Consider the following 27,808-nt stretch of genomic DNA (forward strand, 5'->3'; position numbering starts at 1 on the left):
ATGATGCAAATGCTAAAAAAAAAGTCTGATCATGCGCCGGAATCTGGTGATATTCTTCACTGTTGCCGGAATCTGATGTTGTTCTTCACTATCGACGGAAATCTGGTGTTGTTCTTCACTGTTGTCATTCATCATCTACTCAATAGATATCCATCTATTAATCTAGCCATTTACGCACAAATTTGATTTCTCAATAAAACCAACAAATCTTCAAACTCAAACTAATAAAAATGAGAGGTCGCTTGTTGCCAGAATCTTCAAAATCAAAACCGTCGCCACCATGATCAATGTGGTGTATTTGATACAAAGAAGAGTTGTGTATGTATACATATATATATATAATTGTTTATATAAATAATCAGAAAATATATATATTCTTAATATATGTGGTTGGTTACATTATATAATCTTTTGATCACAGTTGGTTACACTCCGATGTCACTATGCCATTAAAATAAAAGTGGTAACCTGCAACTTGTTTTATATCCAGTTGCTTACATCACATAACCCGAAAAACAAAGTTGGTTACACTACGTAACTAGTCGAGTAGTTTGTTACATTATATAACCTTTTGGTAATAGTTTGTTATATTCCCATGCCATTATCCCTATTCTTTAATTGATCTTCAATTTCCCTATGAGATATAAGGGGGCGTTTGGGGTTGCTTATAAACTGCTTATGCCTTATGATATATGTATACTCAAATAATTAGCAGTGACAAAACATAGTGCAAGAGATTGTAGAATCGGCTTCTACTAATCAGATAATTATCTGTACAATTGTTAGAAAATTCTACATATAAAATCTCATTATGGTTAAAAAAATATTGGATAATAATCTATTAATCCATGTGTGTCAAATAGTTACGTATATAAGTTAAAGGGGTTTAATTTGTCAAAAATAAAGTCTACAACCGAATGGTAGTTATATGTCGGTTAGGCAGTTTAGTTTCTGAAGGGATGCGTCTTTTAGAATAGGTACGTTAGTTATAAGTTTGGTGTCGGTTTGAACAGTCATGCCTGTTGGTATGTACAGGTTCGAAAACTATATATATACATGTAAACCTATGTTGTGAAATAAGAAGAATAGTTTTAGTATTGTTATTTTCGTTCAAGGGAGGGACGAGAGGGACGAGGGACCAACAGTAGCATCAGAGCCAAGGTCATTCGAACCAGAGACAGAGACGAGTGATTCAAGAGGGATCGCTTAGAGAAGAGAGACAAAGAAGAGAACCGATTTGATTCAGGGAATCAATCGAGAGAAAAGTGATAAAGTGTAGACCGATCACGAGAGATGAAAGAGACTAAGAACAAATTGATTCAGGGAATCAATTAACAGAGTAAAGATCGAATCAGATTAAGATAAGAGTGAAAAAACATACCAGTTGTACAAAGAAGATTCCTCCGCCGTGTGTGTTGCCGGAGAAGAAAGGGTAACCGTCATACAAACCGATTAGCCACCACCGCAAGAGAAAGAAAGGAGAGATCGATTACCAGAAAACATTGATTAACCACCACCATTTAATTCAAAGATCAGAAGAAGAAAAACCAGGGGAGAGTGCCCTAGATTATCGATAGAAGAAATAAGGAAGAAGAAATAAGCGTGCTTTGTATTACAAAAAGCCAAAGGGGCTGTTTATTTGGTATTAAGAGGAACGGCCATACATCAAGGAAAAGGTAAAGAGGCCCACAAGAATCTAGAAAAACTAAAAGGCCCAAAGAATAAACATTAACAGGTTTCATTCTTTTTCTTTTAGATATTTGTTATATATATTTCATTTATCTATTAAGAGAGTAGATAAGAAAATATAAGAATCTGCCTATTACAATTCGCGTTAGGAAAACGTTAGAATTGTTTAAGGATTATTGTGGGTTAGACAGAAATTTAAGTTCAACTATTGTTAAATTTATTGGTTTTAGAAGAGAACCAAAATAAGAGGATATGGCGGGAGATAAAATGGAAACAACAATCGTGTTGTTGACATACCGTTATCATCCTATCAATGTCCAATTCTAAACAGTAAGAACTATATGTTATGGGCCATAAGAATGAAGAAGATATTAGTGGCAAATGGAATATGGGATCTAATAGAAGGAACGGGTACATCAAAAGAGATCGATATAAAGAAGGATAGTTCTGCATCTGCATATCTATTCCAAGGATTGCCGGAAGATTTGCAAATGCAAATTGCGGGATGTGAAACGGCAAAAGAAATTTGGGACTCATTAAAGGCCAGATTTGTTGGGACAGAAGATGTTCAACAAGCGCACTCGCAACAATTGAAGTCAGAATTTGAGAGACTCGTTATGAAAGAAGATGAATCAATAGATTCATTTGCCGGAAAGATGATGAGTATCATTACAAAGGCTGCTACATGAGGATTGACATTTGATGAATAAATGAAAGTACGAAAAATACTTAACGCAGTGCCAGATAAGTTTATACCAATAGTAGCAATCATTGAAATGGTTGTTGATTTTAAGGAAGCGAAATTGGAGGAGGTTATTGGGAAACTTAAGACTTATGAAGAAAGGCTTAAGTTTAGAAAAGAAAGTGTCAAAGATAATAGTGAGAAGTTGTTGTTCACACGTCAAGGGAATGGTAGAAATTATGAACACAACTATGGGAACAATAGAGGAAGGGGTGGTAATCAGATAAGAGGAAGAGGCCAAGGAAGATTCATGAGAGATAATAGAAATGAAGATAGTTTCGATCGATAGAAGAAAAGCCCTGGAGATCAAAACTATTCAAGAAGACAACTTAAGGACATACAATGTTATAATTGTCAAGATTTTGGACACTTTGCTGCAAATTGTCCAAAACCAAACCATAGAGAAGAAAAAGCAAACCTTGTGTTCGAAGATGACGAACCAGCGCTATTGATGGTTACTACTAAGGATGAAAAAGAGACAACATCCTTAAAAGAAGAAAAGAAAGGAAATGGAATTATCATTAAGGAAGATGAAATTCCAAAAGGAAAGTTAGATGACATGAAGTCAGAGATAGAAACTGACTTGAGAAGTAAACTAGAGTTTTGGAAGTTTGAAATGCTTCAAGACTTTGAGATAGAGAAACAAGAGTTCGAGAAGAAAATGAGAGATAAAGAGATAGCATTTGAGAAACATATGCGAAAGGAGTTAGAGCACCTGAAGAAGATAAGAGATTGCACAAGCAAAGAGATAAAAGAGTTGATGACAAAAAGAGAAACGTTTGAGAAAGAGTACCATGGAGTTTCTTAGATAAGAAACTCCTAGAGGAAGAACCAAGAGTTGACAACGGCGAATGCAAGAAGCATCAAGAGACGCCATCAAGATTTCAAAAGGAAAGCAAGATTGAGAAAGACATCAAGTCAAGATACAAGAAAGTTGAATACGAAGATCGTGATACAAGAAACAAATTGTTGGAGATTCAAGACGATGAGATGATACAAATAATGGAAGATACTGACAAAGTTAACAACGATGATCAAGATGAGATTGAAGACAAGAACAAGAGAAGCCAAATCGAGGGAGAAGTTCAAGACATAGTTTGTGTTAAAGATCAAGACAAATAAAATGGAAACAAACCAAAGTTCAAGGATAAAGACAATGAAACTCTTGAAGAAGTGAAGGCATGGATTAATAAATTAGGGGGGAGTATTGGATAATAATCTATTAATCCATGTGCGTTAGATAGTTACTGTTTTGGTCAAAAATCACCTAAGATAATCTATGTTGAAGACTTAGATTAATTATGTAACCAAACTTTCGTTCGTGAGGTTGTGTGCTTGTAGATCTTGAAAGTTCAATATACTGAGGTGTTAAAATAATTGCGAAAATGTAACGTATTTGCTAAATATTGAATAATCACGTAAGATAATGCTAAAATGAATGTTTTTATCAAGATAGGACTATAAAAGTAAAGATCTACTTGTAAAATCTAATAAATGAACGTATAAAGTGCCAAGATTTAAAACATTGAAACGTGATAATAATTAAGAATTCGTTATAAAACTGTATAAAAGCATAAAATATGAGTAATTAATGTACTTGAACGTAAATAAAAAGATTACCTTGTGAAAGTTGATCAAAAGTAAGCAAAATGTAAAGATATTAGCGATAATCGTAAGAAAAACGCTATATAAAATATATATTAAGTAAAATGCATAAAAGGAGTAAGAACACCGTGATTTGTTGACGAGAAAAAGCCCTTAATCCTTCTGGATTGCCGGCATAAAAACCCCGGGAGGAAGCAATCGTCCCTCCGTGCTACTTTTATTATTATAAATCGAAGATAATTACAATTCAAGAGCCTAAGTGATTGATCTAAGTGTTACAATGATGAAAAGTGTTTTGTGTGATGTGTCTACAGAAGAAAATAGAGAGAAAAGAGTGTGTTTTCAGTGGTGAGTCGAAGTATTTAGCCTAGCAATCACTTTGCCCTTTTATAGAGAAAATATCCAACTAATTATCCTAAAAATCTGGGATCTTGAGCTGGAAATCAGGGATCTTGAGTATCTTTAGCAGATTTTTCTCTTTGACTTGATTACTTGGTGAATGGACGTTGTGGAGCCATTTCCATACGTTGCTAGCTATAAATTCTGACTTTGGGGGCAAGTCTTTCGTTTTACCTGTTCCTGTATTACTTAGTCAAAGTAAAATAACGGTCATATAATTTAGAGCTCCAAGATCTTGAACCACGAAGATCTTAGACCACGAAGATCTTGGACCACAAAGATCTTGAACCTGAAGTTCTTGGAGATGAAAATCTCAGGCATAACAGTTACGTATATAAGTTAAGGGATTTAATGTGTCAGAAATAAAGTCTACAACCGAATGGTAGTTATTGTCGGTTAGGCAGTTTAGTTTCTGAAGGGATGCGTCTTTTAGAATAGGTACGTTAGTTATAGGTTTGGTGTCGATTTGAACAGTCATGCCTGTTGGTATGTACAGGTTCGAAAACTATATATATACATGTAAACCTATGTTGTGAGATAAGAAGAATAGTTTTAGTATTGTTATTTTCGTTCAAGGGAGGGACGAGAGGGACGAGGGACCAACAAAAAAGTGGCTCAACTCAATCAAAAAGAGAGACACGTAGAGTTCATGGTTGAACGTGAATAGTGTATATACATATATAGGCACACACACAAACATATATAATAATACCATTTAATAAAACTCGTATTGACACCACTGTATTAGGTCAACGCCTGGCCCTCTGAAATAACAACAGTAATAAATTGTAATCCACACAGCAATACTTAATAACTTGAGACAATTAGGTAAATTAGCATCTAGAACCTACCCAAAACTTTAAAAACAATAATACGTACTAATTGTTAATTATAAAGGTCAAATGGTGGCTGATCCACTACAATATGGGTCCTAAAAATGTGCCACGTGTAATTACTAATTAATTAGACTAACTAACTTGTAGCGCTACATTGTGAAGTGTTAGTCATCTAGCAATTAATGTTGATAGTATCAGTAGCAAATAATCAAAATAGATAGAAGCTGTACACATAACATCTAGTTATTGAGAAGTGGTGAAGAAGCTAGTTCCAAAAACGTTGTGTACACAACAACTTTGGGCGACATTGATCTATATCCTATCCTATCCTAGACATATCCATAACCAACAAATTAATGGTTGCAGTTTAATTAGTACTAGTTGTTTTCCAACAAATAAAGAGCAAGTGAACCCAACAAGCTACATAAACATCAGTTGTGATTAGGAACCTAGTATCCTTGCTATTGAATGAGTCTTATATCTTTGGTCTATCTTGTTGAGTAAGGTCAGCATGGATAGTTGTTGCTTCTTCGCAATCAAGGCGCTTTAATGACTTATACAACAAATAACCGATTTCCATTGTGCTGACGCGTTATGCTTCAATTCCTTTGACTTCCAATCAGGGTTCTGGTGTTATTTATATATACATATATATCTTTTGAACAGCAGTTTCCTTTTATTTATATAAGTTGTACATTACTTACAGAATTATCGATGATAGATTTGTTGACACCAAATCAGAATATCCTACTCTATGTAATTATATAGACACTACTAGAACTTTAAGCATTTTCTCAATTTCCCTAATAACAGTGTTTGGAAGCATATACACTGATGCCCAATAGATTTGCATAGAGGACAGAACTGATGCAATCAATTGTATTCTCCTAGCATATGACAACATCTTGTTTTTCCAACACTCCACTTTGGATTTGAGTTTATCAATTAACACCTTACAGTTAGCCACCCCCAATCTCTTAGCAATTAATGGAACACCTAAATATCTGACAGGCAATTTACCACAATTAAATGGTAAAATTTGTAACAAATCTCTCTTATCCCTCTCTTTAATGCTACCAAAAAATATAACACTCTTCCCTAAATTAGGGGTAAGACCAGAAACATGAGCAAACTCCTCCAAAGTGTCCTTCATCACCCTAACAGAACCCACATTCCCCTTACAAAATACCAACAAATCATCTGCAAAGCATATATGTGAAAGCTTGAGCTCCTTACACCCAAAGTGATAACCATACTCACTGGATTGTTGAATGTTCTTGCACATAATAAGATTGAAAACCTCCATAACCAAAGTGAAAAGATAAGGAGACATAGGATCTCCTTGCCTAAGCCCTCTGCAACCTTTAAAATACCCATGAATCTCACCGTTCAAGCAAATGGAAAACTTAGTTGTACTAACACAAGTCATAATCCACTTAATCATATCACTGTGAAATCCAAATTTCTTCAAAATAAGACCCAAAAATTCCCAACTCACAGTATCATAAGCTTTTTGTATATCTATTTGCATTGCACACCTTTTAGGACCATTCTTTCTATTATACCCTCTTAACAGTTCTTGTGCAATCAAAATATTATCTTAGATATGTCTCCCAGGGACAAAAGCACTCTGATTAATATGCACAATTTTAGACAGCCCACTTTGGATCCTATTAGACAAGATTTTACTGATACACTTGTAAATGACATTACAGCATGTAATTGGTCTAAAATCAGACACTTTAGATAGGGTACTAATCTTAGGAATTAGGGCAATAATAGTAGCATTAACCTCACCAAGCAACTTACCATTTCTAAAAAACTCCTTCACAGCCAAACACACCTTTTTCCCCACCAATTCCCATGATTTCTTAAAGAATCCTGCAGTATAACCATCTGGTCCAGGTGCTTTGTTACTATCCATACTGAATATCACCTTCTTTATCTCATTATCAGTCACAGGCCTTACCATATCTCTGGCTTCATCATCACTAAGAACCTTTTTGAAAATTCCATCCATTAAATTTTCCACAACATCAACCTTTCCCAAGAACTGCTCAAAATGATTACCAAACTGATTAGCCAGTTCCTCCCCTTCATACTTGTTACCAACATCATCATTAATGCTCTCAACTCTAATCTTATTCCTTCTGGATCTTAACATACTATGAAAGAAAGCAGTGTTTTTATCACCTTCTTTTAACCAATTAATATTCACTTTCTGTAGAAGCTTCATTTCATCAGTAGCTAGAGCCAAGTACTCATTCAATGACTCACTCACCTTTCTCCTCAACTGCTCATTATGGGGATTTTCATGCATAGCATTCTGGTTTTTAATCAACTCATCCTTAGCAGCCTTAACACAATTGAAAATATTACCTTTCTGCCAACTCAATCTTTTCAAAGGCTTTTTCAACCTTTTAAGGTTCTTAACCAACTTATACATATAGCACCCCTGTATCTCATCATCCCACTGCTCCTTAACCACATCTAAAAATTCTTTCTTATCAGCAATGAAATTTGAGAATCTAAAAGCTTTATTTTTACAAAAATACCCATCTTTAATAATCAGAATAGCAGGACTATGGTCAGAGATAGAATATGGTAGGAAAACCCCATGAGTTCTACCAAAGCTACTTAAAAAGGCATCATTAACTAAAATTCTATCCAACTTCTTAAGGACAGAGCATTGCTTATTCTTTAGAGATTTAGTCCATGTAAAATTGAACCCACTACAATTAATATCATCTACTTCAATCCTATTTATCAAATTAGCAAACTCTTGCATCTCAAGAGTTCTGCAAGAACCCCCCATAGACTGCTCAGATACATCTTTTATGACATTAAAGTCACCTAAAATAACCCAAGGCTTTTTATTCACAAACAAATTCTGCTTTTCCAACTCTCTCCACAAAACTCTTCTCTCCTGACCACTATTGCTAGCATATACTATAGTACAAAAAAATCTATCTTTCTTAGGCACAGTTTCAATCACACAAAAAATAGACTGCCTAGATTTCTCTAAAACCATCAGCTTAACCATAGTAGGGTTCCATCCCAACACAACTTTACAACTAGAAGCACTATGCTCTACATTAGAAAGCCAATCCCAATTTCTAAAAATTCTATTACCCACCTTATTAACAGTATGCAATTTAAGATGGGTTTCAATAAAAGCACATACCTGAACTTGCTCATCTTTCATAATCTTAATTGCTTCATTCTGCTTTAGAGATGTATTCAAACCTCTAATATTCCAAACACTCAATTTAAACTCCATTGATTAATTAAGTAACTGAGTGTCACCTCCATTCATTTCATCAGCCACTAAATCATTAGTAGCACCATCTCCAATATCAATGATATCCTCCTCTATATCCTTTTCCTGTTTTCCTTGAAACTTTGCTTGCCATAAATTATTAAAAAACGTATTCATACTATCTGACCACTCCTTTGTCTCCTCTTCAGTTGGTTTCTTATTATTTTTAACATACCATTCTGCTTTAATTTTCTCAAAAAAATCCAAATCATGGCTCTCCTCCTGCTCATTACCCAAGACATCATATTTATTAGCAGTGCTAACCTCCTTAGGAGAGTGGCTAGCCTTATTTTTATCCACATTCACTGGTATGTATTTAACCTTCGAGTTTTCCTTATAATACCTCTGGTTTTGTCTTGCCTTTTAACCAAACCTCTTATTTTTAAACCAACCCCCACCATCTGGCTTACTTCCCTGCTCATCAACATCCACCTCTCTTCCTTTTCATCCTTCTTTTTTAAAATATGACCACACTTATCCTCACTATGTCCAAAAACAGAACAATGTTTACCAGCCTCAATCTCAATCAACACTCTAGCAAAACCTGCTCTACCAATACCAGAATGGCACATAGAGGCTGTCATTCTATCCATCATAATTGGTTTCCCAAGCCTGCTTGCCAATGTGCTAATTCCTTTTACACTCCAAGCTTCCAATGGAACATTACTAAGTTTAACCCAAATAGGCAACTTATTAGGCTCATTTTTCTCAATACACGCCTCAGAGTTCCATTCTTGAACAATTAAAGGCTTACCATTCACCATCCAAGGACTTTGTTCCACAACATAATTCAAACCTTCCTTATTTTTGAATTTAAAGTAGCAAATCTCATTATTATCCTTTAATATCTCTCCTAAACCAAATTTCCCCCACATCCTTCTCAAATTGTATCTCATTTTACTTATATTCATACTACATCCCAAAAAGAATCCAGAAGCAGTTAGTTTCCATTTCTCACTGCCCTCCATAACCAAATCCTCATCAAAAATAACAACTTCCTCTCCTTTATCATTACTTTCAGTAGGAACATAAAACAAATCCTTCTCAACCTCATTAGAGTTATTTTTAACAATTTTAGCATATGAGAAGTTCAACAACTGATCCTTATTAGCACTATCATTAACAACTTCATTAACCTCATTGTCAGAATTACTACCAGCTGGTATTTTTTTAAACAAGCCTTTCTCTCTATTCAAATTTTCAGTAATCTCCACACTCTTACTCCTCTCCCGACTCAAATCACCCTTCCCTTCTATATCAGTCTCCACCTCACATTTCTCCATCAAAATGCTGACATCATCATCCTTAAAATCTCGTTTTTCAGTATTTACTTCTTTATTTTGGCGAATATTCTTATTATTCAACACATAATCCTCTAAATTGATAGGAGTTCTCGTATTTCTACCCGAAGATCTCTTTTTGGGCATTTTAACAAAAAAAACCCAAATTCTAGGGTTTTTATTGCCGTAAAAATTCGCATAAATACTACAACCTAGAAAAGCAGAAAGTAAAATAGAATGAAATTAAACCAAGAATGATGAAAAATAGATTTGATTTGATGTAGAATTGAAGGAATTTTAATGGCGGAAACGGTTATTGAGTTTGAAAAATTTTGACGCCATAATTGCCCAAAGAGAGAAAAAAGTGATTATATCCTAATAATCTTTTTAAAACATGACACTACTAGAACTTTAAATTACTTTTTGTTGAAGAATTTCAAATCCAAAATTATACCATAGAGTATGCGTTGGTTTGGGTTTTGATGGATTTTAATTCATCATTAAAATTGTTGAATATCGATTCACAAAAGAAATATAGAAAGAGATTTCATATTATTATACTTCTACCATTTTACAAGCATTCTACTCTATATAGAATTATAGATACATAAATCAATCATGTAACACATCAATCAAATATATTATCATACAATGACAATGATAGACTTTTAGATTAGCATAACAATGAGGAATAATATATGTAGTCAAGGTGATCGATAACTTGAAAACGATGAGACCACAGAAGCTTGATCGTCCCTAATAATATGAGGAAGATGATCAAGGCGACTACGATAAATTTTCTTTGGTACTTGAGGAGGACATCCCCTCCCATCATTTACAAAGGGTGCCTTTTGATAGTGTGAGTATTTCACATTGCTGCTGGTTTCTTGTTGTTGTTGTATGCCTGTCGGAACCCTTTTGAACCCACCATTGATACTTTGGTCTAATCGGCGATTTGAGCTCGTGATGGGTCGGGTCGACATTACACTCTCATGCAACACCACTCCTTTCATTTGTATCAGTTTCTTTTCCTACATAAACCCGAATCAGCAAGTTAAACTCATTGAACGTCGACTTTCATTCTCTACTTCGAACTATTTAATGTCGTCCGACATTATTAGTTTATAACAATATGTGGGAAAGCATATGTATTTTTGTTGGCAATGTTGAGACTAACCCTTTGACGATGTTGCCTTTCTTCTTCCTTTTCTCGTCTTGACATATTGTACTCTTTCATCAAAGCCAATAAAGGCACCTACACGACCATTTGTGGATTATAACATTTAAAAACGTGTTTTGACTTGCATAAAGTTGAATCTCGGCGTCTATTATTTGATATCTTAAATTCACCTCGTCGTATAAAAACACCTTCTTTCTTTCTTCTTCCCAACTTTTCGTCTTTGCAATTAGTGACTCCACCAAAGCTGCATTTCTCAATATATTATAAGATGAAGTGGGAAAAGAAATGGTCAAGATATGATTTTAAGAAAAGTGTAGCCTAATAGCCAAACCTGGTAGTTTGTTGACCATCACTCGGGCACGTTCTGCCCGTTTTAGATTCTTGTGAGCACCTCTACTGACTGAATACCTATTTTCGTCCTAACCAATAAGGAAAATATTTGTGTAAGTACACAACTTATGAAGTCAATAAAACAATGTAATAACTAACCATGTTATATTCTTCTAACCAACGTTCTTCATCTCGTGCTAATGCCCATTTTTCGACCTTCTCCATTATCATTTTCCTGCTTAATGCTTCCTCTTCAGCTCTAAATATTTGCTCATCCAGGCTCTTTAAGAGATCAGCATAGTCCATTTCCCCTATAGCAATAGTTCACATTATGGTCTTTCATATCAAATTTTTTATGGAGTACAAAAACTAACACTCCCAGGCCAATATAATCATTTCTAGACATTTATGTCTCAATAGTGACAGGAAGCCAATCAGCCATTTGCCCATATCCTCTTAGGCTCTTAGCTGATGGGTCACTCAGATCCCTCCGAGGCAAAGACATGGTGTGGTTCTAATCCATTATTGGTCTGTTTGACTAAAAACTTTGACCTTTATGCAAGAATAAACGGAATATAACGCCATAAATCTAACCATGGTCTATCAAATTAATGATATGGTCCATATGTGATAGTGAAGGGACCTCCATATGTGATCGGCTACATATCTCTTCAAGCTCGGTCCGCTTCCTTATGAGAAGTTCTTTCATTTTTGTTGCTTTCAGTTGATCTAGTCTTTCAACTTCAGACTCCGCCTGTAACATTGTAAAAAACAAGTTGCTTAATAGTATTGATGCGTTCTTTGTTGATCATGTAACTTGATACAAACCTGCTCGATCATTGTGATGGCTAGGCTTCCAGGAGTAAAGATGTTTGTCAAATTTACTGAACTTGAAATATGCGAAAATTGTTGGCGTTCATGCAAAGGGGTGTCCATTAGAGCCCATAAGTTATTCAAAGAGTTCCAAAGATTATCTAGCTGCGAAAACATTGAATAGTAGCATTATCCATGTTGTATCTTTGACTTTCTAGGTCATACTGCTTATTTCTAATATTCAAATTTAATGTCTAATTTTCCTTTAAATCATGCTAAATCTTCTTTAAATGTAAAGGTTGTTACCTGGATACAGATAATCTCAAATATTTTCTAGGCAATACTAAGAGTGTAGATCAACATCAAAATAAGCTGTTTGACCTTAAAAGTCAAAATATATGATTAATTATACCTTTTCAATCCGCGAATACTTTTCTGCTTTCAGGGATTCCACTGTACTATTGAGTTTGTTCAAAATTTGATCACTCATGTTCTTTGAGAGACCAGATAATTCGTTCAAGCTCGGGTGAACCTTTGTTATGATCATCGATGAATCCATTCCTAATATTGCTGCCAAGTGCTGAATTGTGCTAATATAGTTTTTCACCTTTTCAAGCCTGTCACTCTTTCAATTTATCTCAAATCAAGAAACAGAAAAGGACTTGAATAACATAAGACTAATTAACAGAAAGAAAAAAAAAAAAAACAAGTCTTTGGCTCTTTGCAAAAGGGGTATATAGCAATTGTCAACTACTATTTTTACAGACGAACAATCGCAGATCTGCTTTTTTGTACCTTGTCAGCATGAAGCCTTTGAAGCTCCATTTGATATTCTTCGAGTTTCTTTAATGAAAGATCATTTTCATTTACTATGACATCAGGTAATGAATCGTCATATTCAGATTGACCAGCAATTTCTGCTGAAATTTTCTTAATCTGTGATTGTACTGTTTGAAACTGTTTCATCCTCTCTGCTCTCCTCATTTGCATCTTTTGTAGCGCCGGAGCAATTGCTCCTAGTTGCTCTTTTAGCGTCCCCGCCATTTTCTCTGGCTATATAGTCAAACAAAATGAGACTAAAACCTCAATCCTGTTTGTCGTTGGACCACTAGAATGACGGTAGACCAAAGTTCCTTAGGTTCGACTTAGTTTTTAGTCTACCCATTATTTTCTCCATTTAGATGTTGTTTATATGGTACAAAAATCAAATAAATATGCGATTGTGGGTCAATTATATCTTTATATACTTAATGCTCAAAAACAATAAAGAGTATCAGAAGTTAGTGAAATTTAAACAGTTACCCTTGCAGGAAGTGAACGTTCACCAAGTGACAAAAGAAGATGAGTAAACTGAGCTTCAGAATCGGCCAACTCTTGATGCAACCGTGCGCGTGACATGTTTGCATTGTCGACTTTCCTTCGATAAACCTGAAGACACTCGTGCTCAAGATCTACTAGAACTTTTTCTCTTTCAACTTGATCTTCACCAACTTCATCCCAAATCATCTGTTATATTAATCAATTACTACTACAACTTTGTGATTCTTCCACACTTCAAGTATATGCGTATGGGTATCAATACAGATTGAATATATATATATATATATATTTCATCTTACAAACATGCAGACCATTTGAAATATTTGACTAGTTTCATACGCTTCATTATGTTATGAAAAGATATAATACCAAACGTACGTAGTATGAAATTCGCATTTGACCCATTTTACTCTGAAATTGATTCACACACAAGTATAAATGATATAAATAGCTTTACTAGAAGTTAGCTACAGCCCGAGGAGCTGTATTTAGTAGTTTCCAAGTTATAAAACCCGAATACAATATGTAATTTCTAACATTCCTAACAGTCATTTCGATTATGATCATGAATGTCTTAGGACTTCCACCATGACACGTGTCTCCTCATTCCGTCTCCCCCTGGCCCTGAAGGCCTAGACTTTTGGGTGGTTTAAAGAGTTAGGCTTGAAACAAGTATGAACTTTGATAGGACTTTTGTCGTGGCCTCGTAGATACTAGTTTATGCTACAAATTAATGCAAATTTTTATCTAACAAATATATATTCAACATTGTGTTTCTATTACATCATTATTAGTATTGTGAATAGGTGAGCAGATCGGATATATATATATTTTTTATTTATAGACATTACAAGCTTAATTAATGGGAGGAAACTTGCCTGCAGTTCTTGTAGTAGATAGCCGCAGGAGGTCTCGAGCATAGCTGTGGTTCGAGTGGCCAAAGGTGACTCAATGGAACCCATAATAATAATGTGAGATCAGTTGTCTTGATAAGAATGGAGAGATAAAATGATTCAAGTAAAGAGGTTTAATATGTGGGTGGCCGGGTTTTGCTTAAAAGACAAGCCTGCAAAAATACTACTAGTTGGTGAGTATATGAAGCTTTGGGTTCAAGGGTTCTACCTTTTTCCTTCTTTTATTCTTTTCCTTTCTAGGTATACATGCACATTTTAGTCCTTATATACATTTTAGTCTTATCAGGAGGTTAGAATTTCGTTGACTTTAAGATTAAGGACGGGTATTTTTGATGTACGTTTAGGGGAAGAATTGTAATTAGGATTGAAAATTTGAAATTAAAAGTTGAATTGCAAAAACAAATGATATGGCCGGATATTGAACTATATTAACAACCGAATCATCATCAAGCCAAGCCGAGCCATAACAGTCAAATTGTTTTCTTTTAACACTAACTTTTGGGTGATTGTTTAAGTTTGTAAGTAGTAATTATTTGTCAATGATATACTGTAAAAGAAAAAGATCTAGTAAACTTAGAATTCATGCTTTTGAAGAAAGTTTGTCAGATTGGTGGCTATTGAGGTGTATTGATTGACACCTTCTTACTTTCTTTGATAGGCACATTGCGACACTAATTTTGCATACTTAACAAGCATGTTTAGCTTTTTGGTACTTAACAAACTTTTTATGATATAATACACACGTGTGTTACTTTCTTTAATAGAAAATACAACCTTTTTAATTTAGGAAAAATAACTATCAAACACACGAAATATTATTCCACACATTTGTCTCTTAGGGGATTTGATCTGTCACAATCATGATTAATGGGTACAAGTCATTTGGTGGTTATATAGAAATCACAGTATTCAGATTCATACATCAACTTAGATAGAAACAAATTTGGATTCTCTAGATGAATGGAAGAAAGATAACACAAAATGGGTTGGTTGGTCGGTCGGTCCAAGTAATTAAGATGTCACTATCTTGAATTTGACCATCTAACTTCCGTACCATGCTATAGTTTCCATTTCGTGGGTCCCTTTTACAGCCAAACGGCCCAAACCAGCACTTCGATTAGGCACACAACATAATATTTCTTTTTTACTTGCAAAATCACCACACCCGTACGAGCCATTAGCATCGCCTATAAGAAAAGTATACGTTCGCAACAATTCTCGATGGACTACCAAATATCAGCTCGATGTCAACTCAGCCTCGTGATCAAAATAATCTTAATACTCCTGAATAATGCGTGTAAAGCGGATAATTATATATGAAACGCAAGTCTTTGACTCGTGATATGTATGTGGCCTGATCGGGTCATCCCCAAAAGGCCAAAATGTTGTTAGCTAGTAGATGCAAATTCAAAATTCACATTCTAAATTGGCATTATTAATACTCCATTCGATTATGCAAATACTTTGGCACAGTTTTATGTTGAAAAACACAAACACGCATGAAAAATAAGATCTATTCATTCGTATAATAAACTTAGTCAACCACATCCAGCGCAGCATAGTGGTTTAAGAAAGAATATATTGTCGGTATAAGTATTATGTTAATGGTTTGACTTTGATAAGATTTACGTACAAAACGGTAAAGCCCATTGACCTTAGAAATTTCATGTCATTGACTTTAAAAATACATCAACTACGATATTGTAAACAAATGTATTGTATAAAACGGAATTCATTCATACAAGAATTTTTTTGAAAAGTCATTCATACAAGAATTAAAACTGCATAAATTATAAGAGTATAGATAAGGGTTAGGTTAGTACAACCGAACATGTTCAGAACCCAACTGCTATTTAGCTGTTTAGAATGCAACCCATGACTAGAAAATCGAATGACTGTGCTATCAATCACAGGTCCACATAACACCTCGTGGTTACTGGTTCGAGTCTCGTTAAAACTAGAAAAACTAATCGGAACCCATTCAGTATTGCTAGATTCCGCTTTGAACGTCACAGAATGTTTCTCGCGTGATCCAACACCGATGCTCCTCATCGTGAAGTTCCATATCGTGGTTCCAACTTGCAAAAAGACCATCAGATCGCCCACACACGAATTGTTAGCATCACCCATGATAAAATCTATAGTAACTTGTCCGTGTTGTAAAAACTGTGTACTAATCGTATATACTATCCCTGATGGATTACCAGAAACCAGCTCGAGTGCTGCACGTCCTCGTGGGACTGCATAATGTTTAGAGTCGATATATTTTACTACACCTGATATCCTCCATTCTTGTAGTGGAGATTGACCCGGATGAAATGGAGGTTCCATTGGATCGAATGGATCGTCACTAGCCTCGAGTAAAATACCTTGAGAGGAGTTACCAACAAAAGTTGGTCCAATTTCAAACCCACCATTCACAAAACCATTATCTGCCAAAAAACAACTATTAATCAAACATCTAATCTAATCTAGACGTTAATCCTCAATGAACATAAGCCTAAAAGTTAATAAAATGGAAAGAATAAAATTTCAAGATTGCTAGTAAAAAAATGCAACATATAGACAAAGGCAAACCTGAAAACCACATTAAATTCTGAATCCCGGTGACCAAAAGAGTGTCAACGATAGGCCAACAAATGATATTACTACGATTACTGCTCACGACACTTTGAATCCGTATTCCCATCAGACCATTGCGGATTTCATTGCTCCCTATGGAGAAAGCATAAGTTTGCCAGGTTTCATTCCCAAGTGACTCTTTAAAGAAGAACACTCTTGATAAACCAGGACCAGAAACATTAACAGCAGTGGAGTTATTCGCGCAATCTATGCCACTTGAAGCAAGTGTAAATGTGAGGACATAATCATAACTCCCATCGGATTTGAACGTTTGGTTGATCATACCATTTGGACCTAATTGCAAACCATGACCATTTCCGGGCAAGGAAATGTTTCCACCCGCTGTCACATACCAAACTGTACCGTTAAATGACCAACCAGGAATGACATTGATTTTGTTATCAAGGAGCACGAATTGGGAGGTGGCGTTTGCAGTTATATTTGTTGGACGAGTTTCAAAACCCAGATTCTGAAGTGGAATTGCTTGAGTAGAGGATTCTTCAGTTTAACCAAAGTAAGATTAGATCACTCAAGTAACGAAATAGTACGAAAACAATGCTTATAAAGTAACTTTAAGGGCATACCTTTAGATGACACCAATGTGGCCGATATGAACAATATAACTACAAGAATCGTGAGATTCATTGCATATGACAAGATGGAGATGTGTATACTAGGAATCATCAATTGTGTGGGTATATATAGAATAACAACAATGGCAAAAGAATAACTATGAAATTCCAGGAAATGATCCAACCCATCATAGATCGATACCAAGTCAACCCTGGAGCCAAGTTGTGGCATGTTATTTGTGATAGATCGTTGAAAATAGATAATTATTCCAGGTGAGAAACCAAGTGGTAAGAATATCTTAAGATAGTAACGTGTTGGATCTCTGGTAACGTGTTAACCATGGACTTCGAACTGTTTCATCTAAATTTAAATAAATAGTTATACAGTATATTTACAACTTGCTGAAGTTACCAATGAATCGATACTTTGTAGCTCAATACGAATGGAAACAGACTATATATGACATGAAAAATGCACAAAACAAAACAACCAGCTACTTCTTTACCAGTAATAACCATCCATTTTACTGTCGTGGTGTTCTTTTAAAGCAGTTGCAATGTCAGTTTGCTAGCTACAATTAAAAATAAAGAAGAAAAAAAAAACACAACAATGACTTCATTTATACTAATACAGTACATCTTTTTGCACTATTAATGAAACTACATTCCAAGAAAATTATATTATATGCTTTTAACGTTCAGGGAAAGAGCCAAGAAATTCTTGATGGTACTCATATCTAATATGTGGCTTCCCAATTGTACATTAATCAGTACAATATATTGATGCATGGGAATATTAGCCACCGCCATCAGCCGTGTTAAAGGTCAACCAAACAAATCCAAGTCAAAACTTGGTTCAGGATAATCCAGATATCGAGAGCTCAAACTTCATGTTTGCAGGCACGACATCGTGTTACCAGGAGTGCCTCAACCAGGCACAAGCTCAAACTCTCATAACGACATCAATTGGTTATGGCGACAATGTCAAAATAATCACCACCAATCAGTAATTTTTAGCCTTTGGTTTCTATTTACAGCAAGTCGTTCAGCGGGAACTTTAGTCCTAACCTGTCTCCATATCATGTTAACTGCATCATCTTTCTTTGGAGGGTACTGATATTCATAGTGGTGTGTGATTTCTTTAAGCCGTCTCCACATTTTAAGCCACCTCTCTTTCGGTATTTTTCTGAGATGTTCAACCATATAGCCAGGAACCAAAGCTTCTTTTACGGATAAGAAAATTGAGAATTCAGAGTGGTCTAGTTCAGACTCAAACGGGAGCTCAATATGGTCACTCACAATCACAGGGACACAGTGGCTCACGATAGCATCAAACAGACGGTTAGAGGAAGGAGTGTCTCCAGCAGGATGCAAGCAGAACTTTGATGACCGCATGCCATGGGTAGACTAAACACATTGTAGGTTCAACATCAGAGATAAAAGATCGGGTTCAAGCATCTCAGACACATTGCCTTAAAAATGGTAGAGATGGCGAAACTGACCCATAAACATATGAATGGGGCGATATGGGTTGTGTTTAATCTCAAATGGGTAAAAAGTCGGTCAGAGTCTATTTTTTACTCGTAACACTTTAGAAGCTCCCACAGTCCAACATATTTCATCCAGAATTAAGATCATTATCATAAGTATTAATATTGTTTTTGTAATCATAATTAACAGATTAACCATTAATAAAAATTGGACAAAGGTCCTTTTTAATAAACCCAAACCAGTACAGCAGTTTTGATCCGTTACCCAACCAGCCTAAACAACAGGTCAGCCAATCTTACCACCTTTAGTAAAAAGGAACTCCTGAACTAGAGAACACTTTTAAGGCCTAATAAAGAACAACTTTCGTTCACAAATAAAATGATGTTTGATCAGCGAAAAAACTTTTGTGGAAGTTTGAACACAACCCTTAGAAATTACCAAATGAAGGGGAATCGGAGCAAAAGATCAAAAATATGGATATTTGGTCATGATGACTAATTGGCCGGGAAAGCTTTTCTTGGATAAACCTTTGCAAAAGCCAAAAATTTGCATATAAGTTGGATAAATAAAGAAAAAGTTTCATACAAAACTGATACGCATGGCAATCCTAGCATGATGTAAATAGGTTTGTTTACTACTACCGTCAAATAAATAATGGTTATTATCTTGAGAAGTGAAGAGTTCAGGTTTGTATTAGCAGGTCAAAACTTATCCTTTTCCAGAATGGAGAAACTCATACATACTCTTAATGCTACAATAATATTGGACTTACAGCATTTATGCCTTCTCCTGTAGCGTAGCTTGCTTCAAAATGGACATCCTCATAACCTTTTAGTATTTTTTCCAGCTTAGCACGAACTTTGCCTTCCTGCACAGCAAATTTTGTCCTCATTAATTTGCTTGGTCGTCTACTCGTCTCCAAAAAACTAGATTACCATTATCTGTCCATGAAAACTGCAACAAGGCTTGACCTCATACTTAGTTAAATGTAATTATTTATTTCTCAACATTTGAACCATGCAGATGCAATTAATTTTTTAGACCACAATGATAGTGCCAAATAGTTACAATGACGATGAGTTAAATCGGTAAAATGAGCAGGGGGTGGGTAACGGGTCAGAACATGTTCAGGCAAAACAAGTAATTATGTGTGGGGGAAAATAGATCAGGCCGCTCTGCCTCTGAAATAAGTTATTGTCCAATTTATTTTGTTTAGTCATAGTGTGTCAAGTAAATACCATTTCAATAATACTCTGATTTTTATGGGTCAAAATTGCCACCACACGTCGATAGGTAGATTAGTATCTACTAAACCTTGAAACTTCCAAGGTTATGGGACATATGGAGTATCATGTAACATTTATCTATGCTGGTTTTGACGTACAGATTTTCTCACAGTTCTTCCCCGGAAGAAAAGAAGGGTCTTACGAAGCTTGTAAGGGTTTGGAGGTTCATCATCCACATAAGATTCCACCACGTGCTTATAAGGAGCAACAACATCTTTGCGTAAGCTTGCCATGCTTCTGGAGTAACGGCCAAAATCTGCTACAATAAGAATAGATGCATTCACCTCTTCCCGAAGAAATCTGAAAGCATTGGGATGGTGCATGGGGATTACATGATCTCTTCCAGAAGTTCTTTGCCAATAGATAGAATTCCTTAAGAACTTAAGGATATCAACCTGTAATCATAACTGTTCGATTCAGATTTTATATGTGACACATATCAATGTTACCATCAGACGTGAAACTTCATTTCTTTTCTAAAGAAGTTGAAATTTTTATGTATTATTTACATACCTACTCTATTCAAAAACAAAAATTATACGAGCTCGATACTAACTCATTCTTGTTGTCATAGATAACTTTAATGGACAAAACCAAATATCAACATAATCAAAAACCTAACAAGTTATAAGCTTTGGGCGGTAAAAGCATGCCCAACGACTAGTTAAATTAATCACCACATTTTACTAAAGTTGCATATCGGTCAGTCCTCCAATATCACAAAATCACTTTCAAAACACGCTACAAACCCCTCATAAATAGCATACACAAAACACAAGCTGAATCAATAACTAAACTCATATGCATACATATATAGAAGTTGTCATCTTATTCGTTCTTATTTGCTTTACGATAACATCCGTAAAACACAATGTATCACATTTTACATAGTTCTTCAAAATGTATGGATGCTACCTGCAATTGCCGGTCGAATTCATTATCAGGATCAGTCATGTTATTCCCAAACTTATTAAAGCTCAAAGACGAAAAAAACGGAACAAAAAACACATCAGCATCATCACCATTCAAAACCCTAACCACCTCACTATTATTATTATTATTATCTACATACAACAATGACGTCATTAACCAATACTCAACACTATGTTGCTGATGCAACCCCGCATATTTCGGCCACGCCGGAATATTGGAAGCGGTGACCGCAAAAGTAGCGTTTCCGGTGAAGTTACCGTTCATTAAACCGACATTAAATCTGTGAGGTAAATCGTACATGAAAACCCTAAGTGGTGATCCGGAACGGCATGGCGGTAATTTTGATTTTGGTAACACGGTGAAAAAAGATAAATGTGATTTAAAATCGATAGTTTGGAATGTGATTGTGTATGTGATGAAAATTGTTGAAAGCAAGATTATTACAGTTGCGATTGATTTACCATAGCCTATCATTTTTACATATTGTTTTTGGATTTCTAAGCTTTTGATTATATTGCCCTGTATGTGACCGACTCACCGACACTCACAATAAGAGGGGATTTATTGGCTCGCACTCCCAACTTTAATACGTTGGGTTTTAATCTTTGACAATATAAACTTTAAAGGGTTCGACACACATTTGCATATAATACTTCATTTTCCGAGTTCCAACCCCCCTCTTCTCTTACCCCTTCCAAAAAAAAAAATAATAAGTTGTGATAGAGAAAAATAATATATCCTAAATACTTTAAATTGCCGAGTTAGAATCCATCGTAAATAACGTATTAATATTGAGTTTAGATTTTATTCTATAATAACTTTGCAAAATTTATGAAATATAAACATGGATGAGTCTCCACTCCAATTTGGTGAATCTTGTCTTATTTTCACTCCCAACTATTCTTTAATAGCATTAGCATTGAGTAACATAAATGGTTATAGATTATTGTCCCGCGTAATACGCGAGAAAACATATTTAATTGATAACATATTTTTGTTTCATAATATCGTAAATTGACAAACATAATTAAAAGACTTTGAAAATGGATTAATTAGTATTATGATGCAAAAGATGTAATTGGTATGTTGCTAAAATAAGTGAATTTATAGATAAACTAAGTGTAAATTAAATATAAAAGGGGATTTTTTGTATAATTATAAAAAGTATAAGTATTAATATTGTCATTTAATAAAGATGAAATAATTAAATTTAAGAAAGATGAATTAATAAAGATGAAATAATATTGTCATTAAATTTGATCTAATGGTTCTAAATCAAAGATGGAATCTATCCAAAGGTTTTTGTTTGTCTGTAAATGAATTTAGCACTTTGTTATATATATTGGTAAATAAATTATCATTAAAACTAATTTGTATATAAGACGTAAAAAATATTATTATTGAATTGAAAAAGAATTGAGAATATTTAAGAAAAGTGTAATTTATCAATTACATATTTTTAATTTTTCAAAATCATTTTCAAAATCTAACTCATTTGATAAGTTACCATGGACTTTCGGCCTTAAAGAAATCGAAACCAAAACCAAAACCAAAACATGGACTTGACATAGGTAGCCCAAAAGGCCGAAATAGTAAAGCCCTAGGTTTTTGATTGTGTGCCGCATATATATAAAGTCATATTACCCCAAAAACCTTGGTCTCTCTCCGCCGTAAACACCGTCACAGCAGCAGCAGCAGCAGCAGCCATGGTATAATTGAGAATATTATTTACCCACTTACACTATCAATTTATTTGTAAAATTTTTTACATTATGATATATATTTTTGCAGGTGAAATACTCAAAAGAGCCTGATAATCCTACCAAATGTAAGTTATATCACCATTCCTTCCATTAACTTGATAATAATCCTGTTTTTTGTTTTAAATTTCCTATATTTAGTTTTTAAAGTGTGTCCTGGTTATTAGGCTTATACAATTTTTAAGTAGTTTCCATCCTTTAAGTTGTAATATTTTCACAAAGCATGAAATATCAACACGTATATATTTGTAATGTATGATTTTTGAATTTTCTGTTAACATCTGTTCTTATCATTTTTTTTAATCTTGCAAATGGATAAACTGTTGATAGACTGGATTAACTTTTCATAGCTGTCTTCACAAAGTTGTACTTCATTTTTACATATAGAGTCATAGCTTGTTGTGTATGACATGTTGAACATGTCTCATTTTGCCATTTTACTTATAGTCTTACATAAGAATGATAAGATGAGACATATGTCATACACAAAAACTATGAGTCTTTATGTAAAAATGAAGTATTCCAAAGGGACTGTATATGTTTTCAGTTGCTTGTTATTAAGTTCCAACTAATTAACCAGATTTCCTGTGCAACTGGAATCCCATCTTGACTACATTTGTTTATTTGAACAGCAATAAGCTGTGGTTTGGGAACATAAAGGTTAACAAATTGAACTATATGTTTTGTTGGTTCTAATTTGGCACTATATGACTTTTTTTTTGTAACTATTTTTGTTATTTTTCTGACATTACCATTGCTATTTGCGATGCAGCCTGCAAGGCTAGAGGATCCGATCTCAGGTGTCACTTTAAGGTATTTGAGTTAACCATTTTGTAGAGTTCTATTGTCTATTATTTTGGTCAAATTTTGTTATTATTACTCGCAGTCGTCTTGGTTGACGTTATCTGTTTCACTTATTATCCTGAGAAGTTTTAGCATTTATTCTTATCTTTTTTGTGTGTGTAAACTACCACGTTTTACAGAATACTAGAGAAACTGCTCATGCCCTCAGGAAGATGAGCTTGATTAAGGCTAAGAGCTATCTGGAGGATGTTTTGGCCCATAAGCAAGCCATTCCATTCACCCGTTTCTGTAGGGGTGTTGGACGTACTGCCCAGGCGAAGAATAGGCACTCAAATGGTCAAGGGCGATGGCCTGCTAAGTCTGCAAAGTTCATTTTGGATTTGCTAAAGAATGCTGAAAGCAATGCTGAGGTGGGTGTGATATCTGCTTAGACTACGCTTTTTGTATGGCTGCATTGTTGTAGTATGTGCGTGTTGTTAAATGTTAATTACTTTGTAGGTGAAAGGATTGGATGTGGATGCACTTTTCATATCTCACATACAAGTGAATCAAGCTCAGAAGCAAAGGCGAAGAACTTACCGTGCCCATGGAAGAATTAATCGTAAGTTTGCATACTTTTACATACTTTAGTGAAGATCATCTTGATAATGTGAATTGATTTGAACAATCTTGTTTCTACTTGTAGCCTATATGTCTTCTCCTTGCCACATTGAGTTGACTTTGTCTGAAAAGGAAGAACCAGTGACAAAGGTGGTAAATTATACATTCTGCTGCTTGAACTATATGTATAATATATTTATCAAAGTTGCTTTTATGAAGTTATTAGGCATGAATTAAAGTTTAGTTACAAATTAGAATGGTTTATGGATGATTATCGATAGCAATATGGTTGCAAAGTGGGCAGACTGTCTACACAAAACGTAGTGTTGAAACTTGTGGATGATTTTCAGCCTGTTTGGCAAATTACTAGGTTTTCATTAAGCGAATTCTGTTAATTTGTTTGGTCCATTACTCCATTTGCTGTTCAAAAAAAAAAAATTGTTTGGTCCATTTACTGGTACATTCTAAGACAATCCACAAGTTTTTTGGTCTCAACTGCCTTCTGTTGGCAATCATTATCACCTTTTTAGGGACGTTCTAATCATTTTCTTTACATGCTATGTCCTTACGTAAACAAGAGGTATATATATATGGGACATTTTCTGATTATATTTCGTATGTTGATTTTTACAGCCTGACTCTCAGTTGGCAGCTAGCGGCAAGTCAAAGAAACAATAGGGTTGTGGATTGGGTTTCATCCTAATTATCTGCAAAGGTTGTGTAGCTAGCCGTGGTTCAAGATCAGTTTTAAAGTGCTTGTTGGTTTTTCATTTTGTTTAAGACAAGTTTTTGGAAAGTACTAATGGATTTTTTGATGTGTTCTGCTGATCATCAATTGCGTTATTATACTTGCAAATGGCATTTGTTTATAATCACTACTCTTTTCTTGTTTAATCAAAACTTTCATCATAAATTATATAGAACTAAAACTTAATTCACCCAAAAAGTTAAATGCATTTTCATTTTTTATATCTTAACACATTAGCTTTCAGTATTGTTCGGATACTTTTTCCACTTTTTGACCTTTACATCAATAGCATCTATTTCTGCAGAAGAGTATAAGAAACAGCATATATGAAAAAAAGCCTTTCGAGTATCCTTTTTTTAGTAGCTCGTACATGACAGTTATTTCAATGGATAATAATTTGTTGGGAGTTAATAATTTCTTCCCACATTAACCGTTCTCCCTCCACAACTTCATACCACTATTCGCCTCCCTATTCATCTTATGCCTACTCTAAAACAAGCTTTTGAGATGGCAGCCCCTAAATTGTCAAAAATCATGGAGTTTCTTAAACCCGGTTGGTTTCTTTATGACATGATATAATATTGGGCTCCATTGGCTGCTACCGCCCTTGGTATCCCTTCTGTTGTGTTCATCAAAACTAACGCTACCTTGGCTTCTGCAACGTTTCATCTTTACTTGAGCCACTCCAAAGGCATTGCCTTTCCTTTCTCCAAGATGTTCTTTCGTGCCTATGATGTGGAAATGTCGCTGACATCCTTCAGAGCTCGACAAACGGGGTAAATGATAAAGATCGTGTGATGTAATGTGTGCGTAATTCGTGAGTATTGTGCTTGTTAAAATATTTTAGGGAGATTGAATTTCAGTATGTTAACTACCTTTCTAAACAGAGGGATAAATATGTTGTACCGGTGGGTCCACTTGTTGCGGACCCTGTTCATGTAGATCACATGGAACAAAACAATGTTTTTCAGTGGCTCGATACAAAAGCCACTAGATCTAATGTTTTTGTTTCTTTTGGGAGTGAGTATTTTCTTTCAAGTGATGATTTAGAAGAAATAGCATATGGTTTGGGAATGAGTATTGTGAACTTTATTTGGGTGTTAAGGTTTCCATTTTCCAAAAGGGGAGAAATGTTGAGCTAAAAGAAGCTTTAGATTTTTTGAAAGGGTCAAAGACATGGATTTCTTGAAAGAGTTGATATCGAAGCAAAAGAGGACGAGGAGATCGATCTGGTTGCCGACGAGCTACTCCAACTATGCAAAGTTGGTCGCAAGCATCGTGGTGGTTGTGGGGCAAAGATCGGACTTCAAAAGACGAAAATCGAAGTTGTTGCTATGATTGAAATGCTTGGTGCATTTGAAGGCGAAGCTTATAATAAAGGTGAAAAATTGTTTGTAAACTTATTTGTAATTAATATGTCAACATTGCATTTATTTTAAAACACATGCGAAGTGGTCCAATTAACAAAAAGAGAAAAAGATGAGACTGAATATATATATATCCATGATTCAATTGATGAAAGTTAGATTTATAAATACTAGCTTTGTACCCGCGCGATGCAGCGGGGCATTGGAAAAAAACGCTGGTTAAGTAGCGGTATCGTGTTATTACGTGAATGTATGATTCAACTCAAGTGTTTCTTAGTCCGGCTGAAAGTGCAAACCGCCGTTGTTGTTTTAGAGCGAACGTTTTTTTATGTTGATTGATTATTAAATTCAGTAACGCATGTGTGTTATTTTGGTATACTATGTGAGCAACTTCAGGGAAGGGAAGAGATTTTTTTTAAGGGTAGTTTTGAAATTTCAGGGATGAAGTGTTTGATGGTAATATAAATTAAAAGGGTAAATTAGAGATTTTAAAGGTAGAGTGTTAATTTTTTAGAGGGTAGTTTGTTTATATAGATAGTATAGATTTACTGTATTTGTAAAATGCTTGTAAATCTAGAATCACTCATTTAGGTTGTTTTAGATTTATTTTATCTTGTTATGAATCGGTAGCCCCAAGTTGGATTACTAGATTTTTTTTTTTTTTTTTTGGGGGTTCGGGTGGGGTGGGGTGGGCAAGAAGGATTCTGAGATTAGGGGAAAAAAGGATAATTGGATAGAAACCCTTATCCTATGTACCATTTGGTACCCACTAATTCATAGTCAGGCTAGTGTCCAGGTGAATCTTAATCACTTAATAATCCCCTGATTATCTCAATTTCCTTTGACAAGACTTGAACCAAGACCTCTCCTAGAAAGTGGCAGCTGGTGGCTACTGGGCTATTGGCCGGTGGTTAAGGATTTTGGATTTCTACAAAATTTTATATAAATTTTGGATGATTGACTTTTGTTCTATCAAAGTTTTGTTGCTTGAGAATATCTGGTCGTAAAACTTGAAAGTCCGTTCTAAATTCTTTAATGAGGTCGGGAATTACTAAATATATTAAAACTATATGTACAAATTTGTGTGATCTCACAATCCTTTTTTTAAAATACTTTTGTGGGGCCTACACCTTATGAGTTTCTTCTTTTTTTTTTTACTTTTCCCGTCGCAAGCATTTTGCCAATATATTTGTTGGAC

At 34.8% G+C, this 27,808-nt stretch overlaps 4 protein-coding genes and 1 pseudogene across 4 annotated transcripts; 2 read left to right on the plus strand and 3 right to left on the minus strand.

The window, feature by feature from the left end:
• Positions 1-10,478: 10,478 nt before the first annotated feature.
• Positions 10,479-14,489, minus strand: LOC122598187 (65-kDa microtubule-associated protein 8). The gene is made up of 11 exons (XM_043770790.1): positions 14,392-14,489; positions 13,496-13,699; positions 12,989-13,246; positions 12,606-12,818; positions 12,209-12,358; positions 11,975-12,134; positions 11,540-11,691; positions 11,382-11,469; positions 11,221-11,294; positions 11,048-11,125; positions 10,479-10,901 (listed from the first exon to the last, which is right to left on the minus strand). Exons 1-11 carry the CDS (start codon positions 14,473-14,475, stop codon positions 10,575-10,577), a joined length of 1,788 nt encoding a protein of 595 aa, XP_043626725.1. The 5' UTR covers positions 14,476-14,489; the 3' UTR covers positions 10,479-10,574.
• A 1,702-nt stretch (positions 14,490-16,191) lies between these two features.
• LOC122595301 lies at positions 16,192-17,694 on the minus strand. Its single transcript, XM_043767643.1, has 3 exons — positions 17,634-17,694; positions 17,005-17,547; positions 16,192-16,859 (listed from the first exon to the last, which is right to left on the minus strand). The coding sequence occupies exons 1-3, from the start codon at positions 17,692-17,694 to the stop codon at positions 16,192-16,194; spliced, it is 1,272 nt and encodes a 423-aa protein (XP_043623578.1).
• A 512-nt stretch (positions 17,695-18,206) lies between these two features.
• Positions 18,207-21,900, minus strand: LOC122596299 (probable arabinosyltransferase ARAD1). Its single transcript, XM_043768848.1, has 4 exons — positions 21,314-21,900; positions 20,497-20,793; positions 19,885-19,980; positions 18,207-19,028 (listed from the first exon to the last, which is right to left on the minus strand). Exons 1-4 carry the CDS (start codon positions 21,803-21,805, stop codon positions 18,615-18,617), a joined length of 1,299 nt encoding a protein of 432 aa, XP_043624783.1. The 5' UTR covers positions 21,806-21,900; the 3' UTR covers positions 18,207-18,614.
• A 1,068-nt stretch (positions 21,901-22,968) lies between these two features.
• Positions 22,969-25,326, plus strand: LOC122598106 (60S ribosomal protein L17-2-like). Its single transcript, XM_043770712.1, has 7 exons — positions 22,969-23,040; positions 23,123-23,159; positions 23,864-23,904; positions 24,075-24,305; positions 24,394-24,496; positions 24,581-24,645; positions 25,129-25,326. The coding sequence occupies exons 1-7, from the start codon at positions 23,038-23,040 to the stop codon at positions 25,171-25,173; spliced, it is 525 nt and encodes a 174-aa protein (XP_043626647.1). The 5' UTR covers positions 22,969-23,037; the 3' UTR covers positions 25,174-25,326.
• A 340-nt stretch (positions 25,327-25,666) lies between these two features.
• LOC122598108 lies at positions 25,667-26,620 on the plus strand (annotated as a pseudogene).
• The last annotated feature ends 1,188 nt before the right edge of the window (positions 26,621-27,808 follow it).

The sequence above is a fragment of the Erigeron canadensis genome, chromosome 4, assembly GCF_010389155.1.
Source record: "Erigeron canadensis isolate Cc75 chromosome 4, C_canadensis_v1, whole genome shotgun sequence".
Lineage (NCBI taxonomy): Eukaryota > Viridiplantae > Streptophyta > Magnoliopsida > Asterales > Asteraceae > Erigeron > Erigeron canadensis.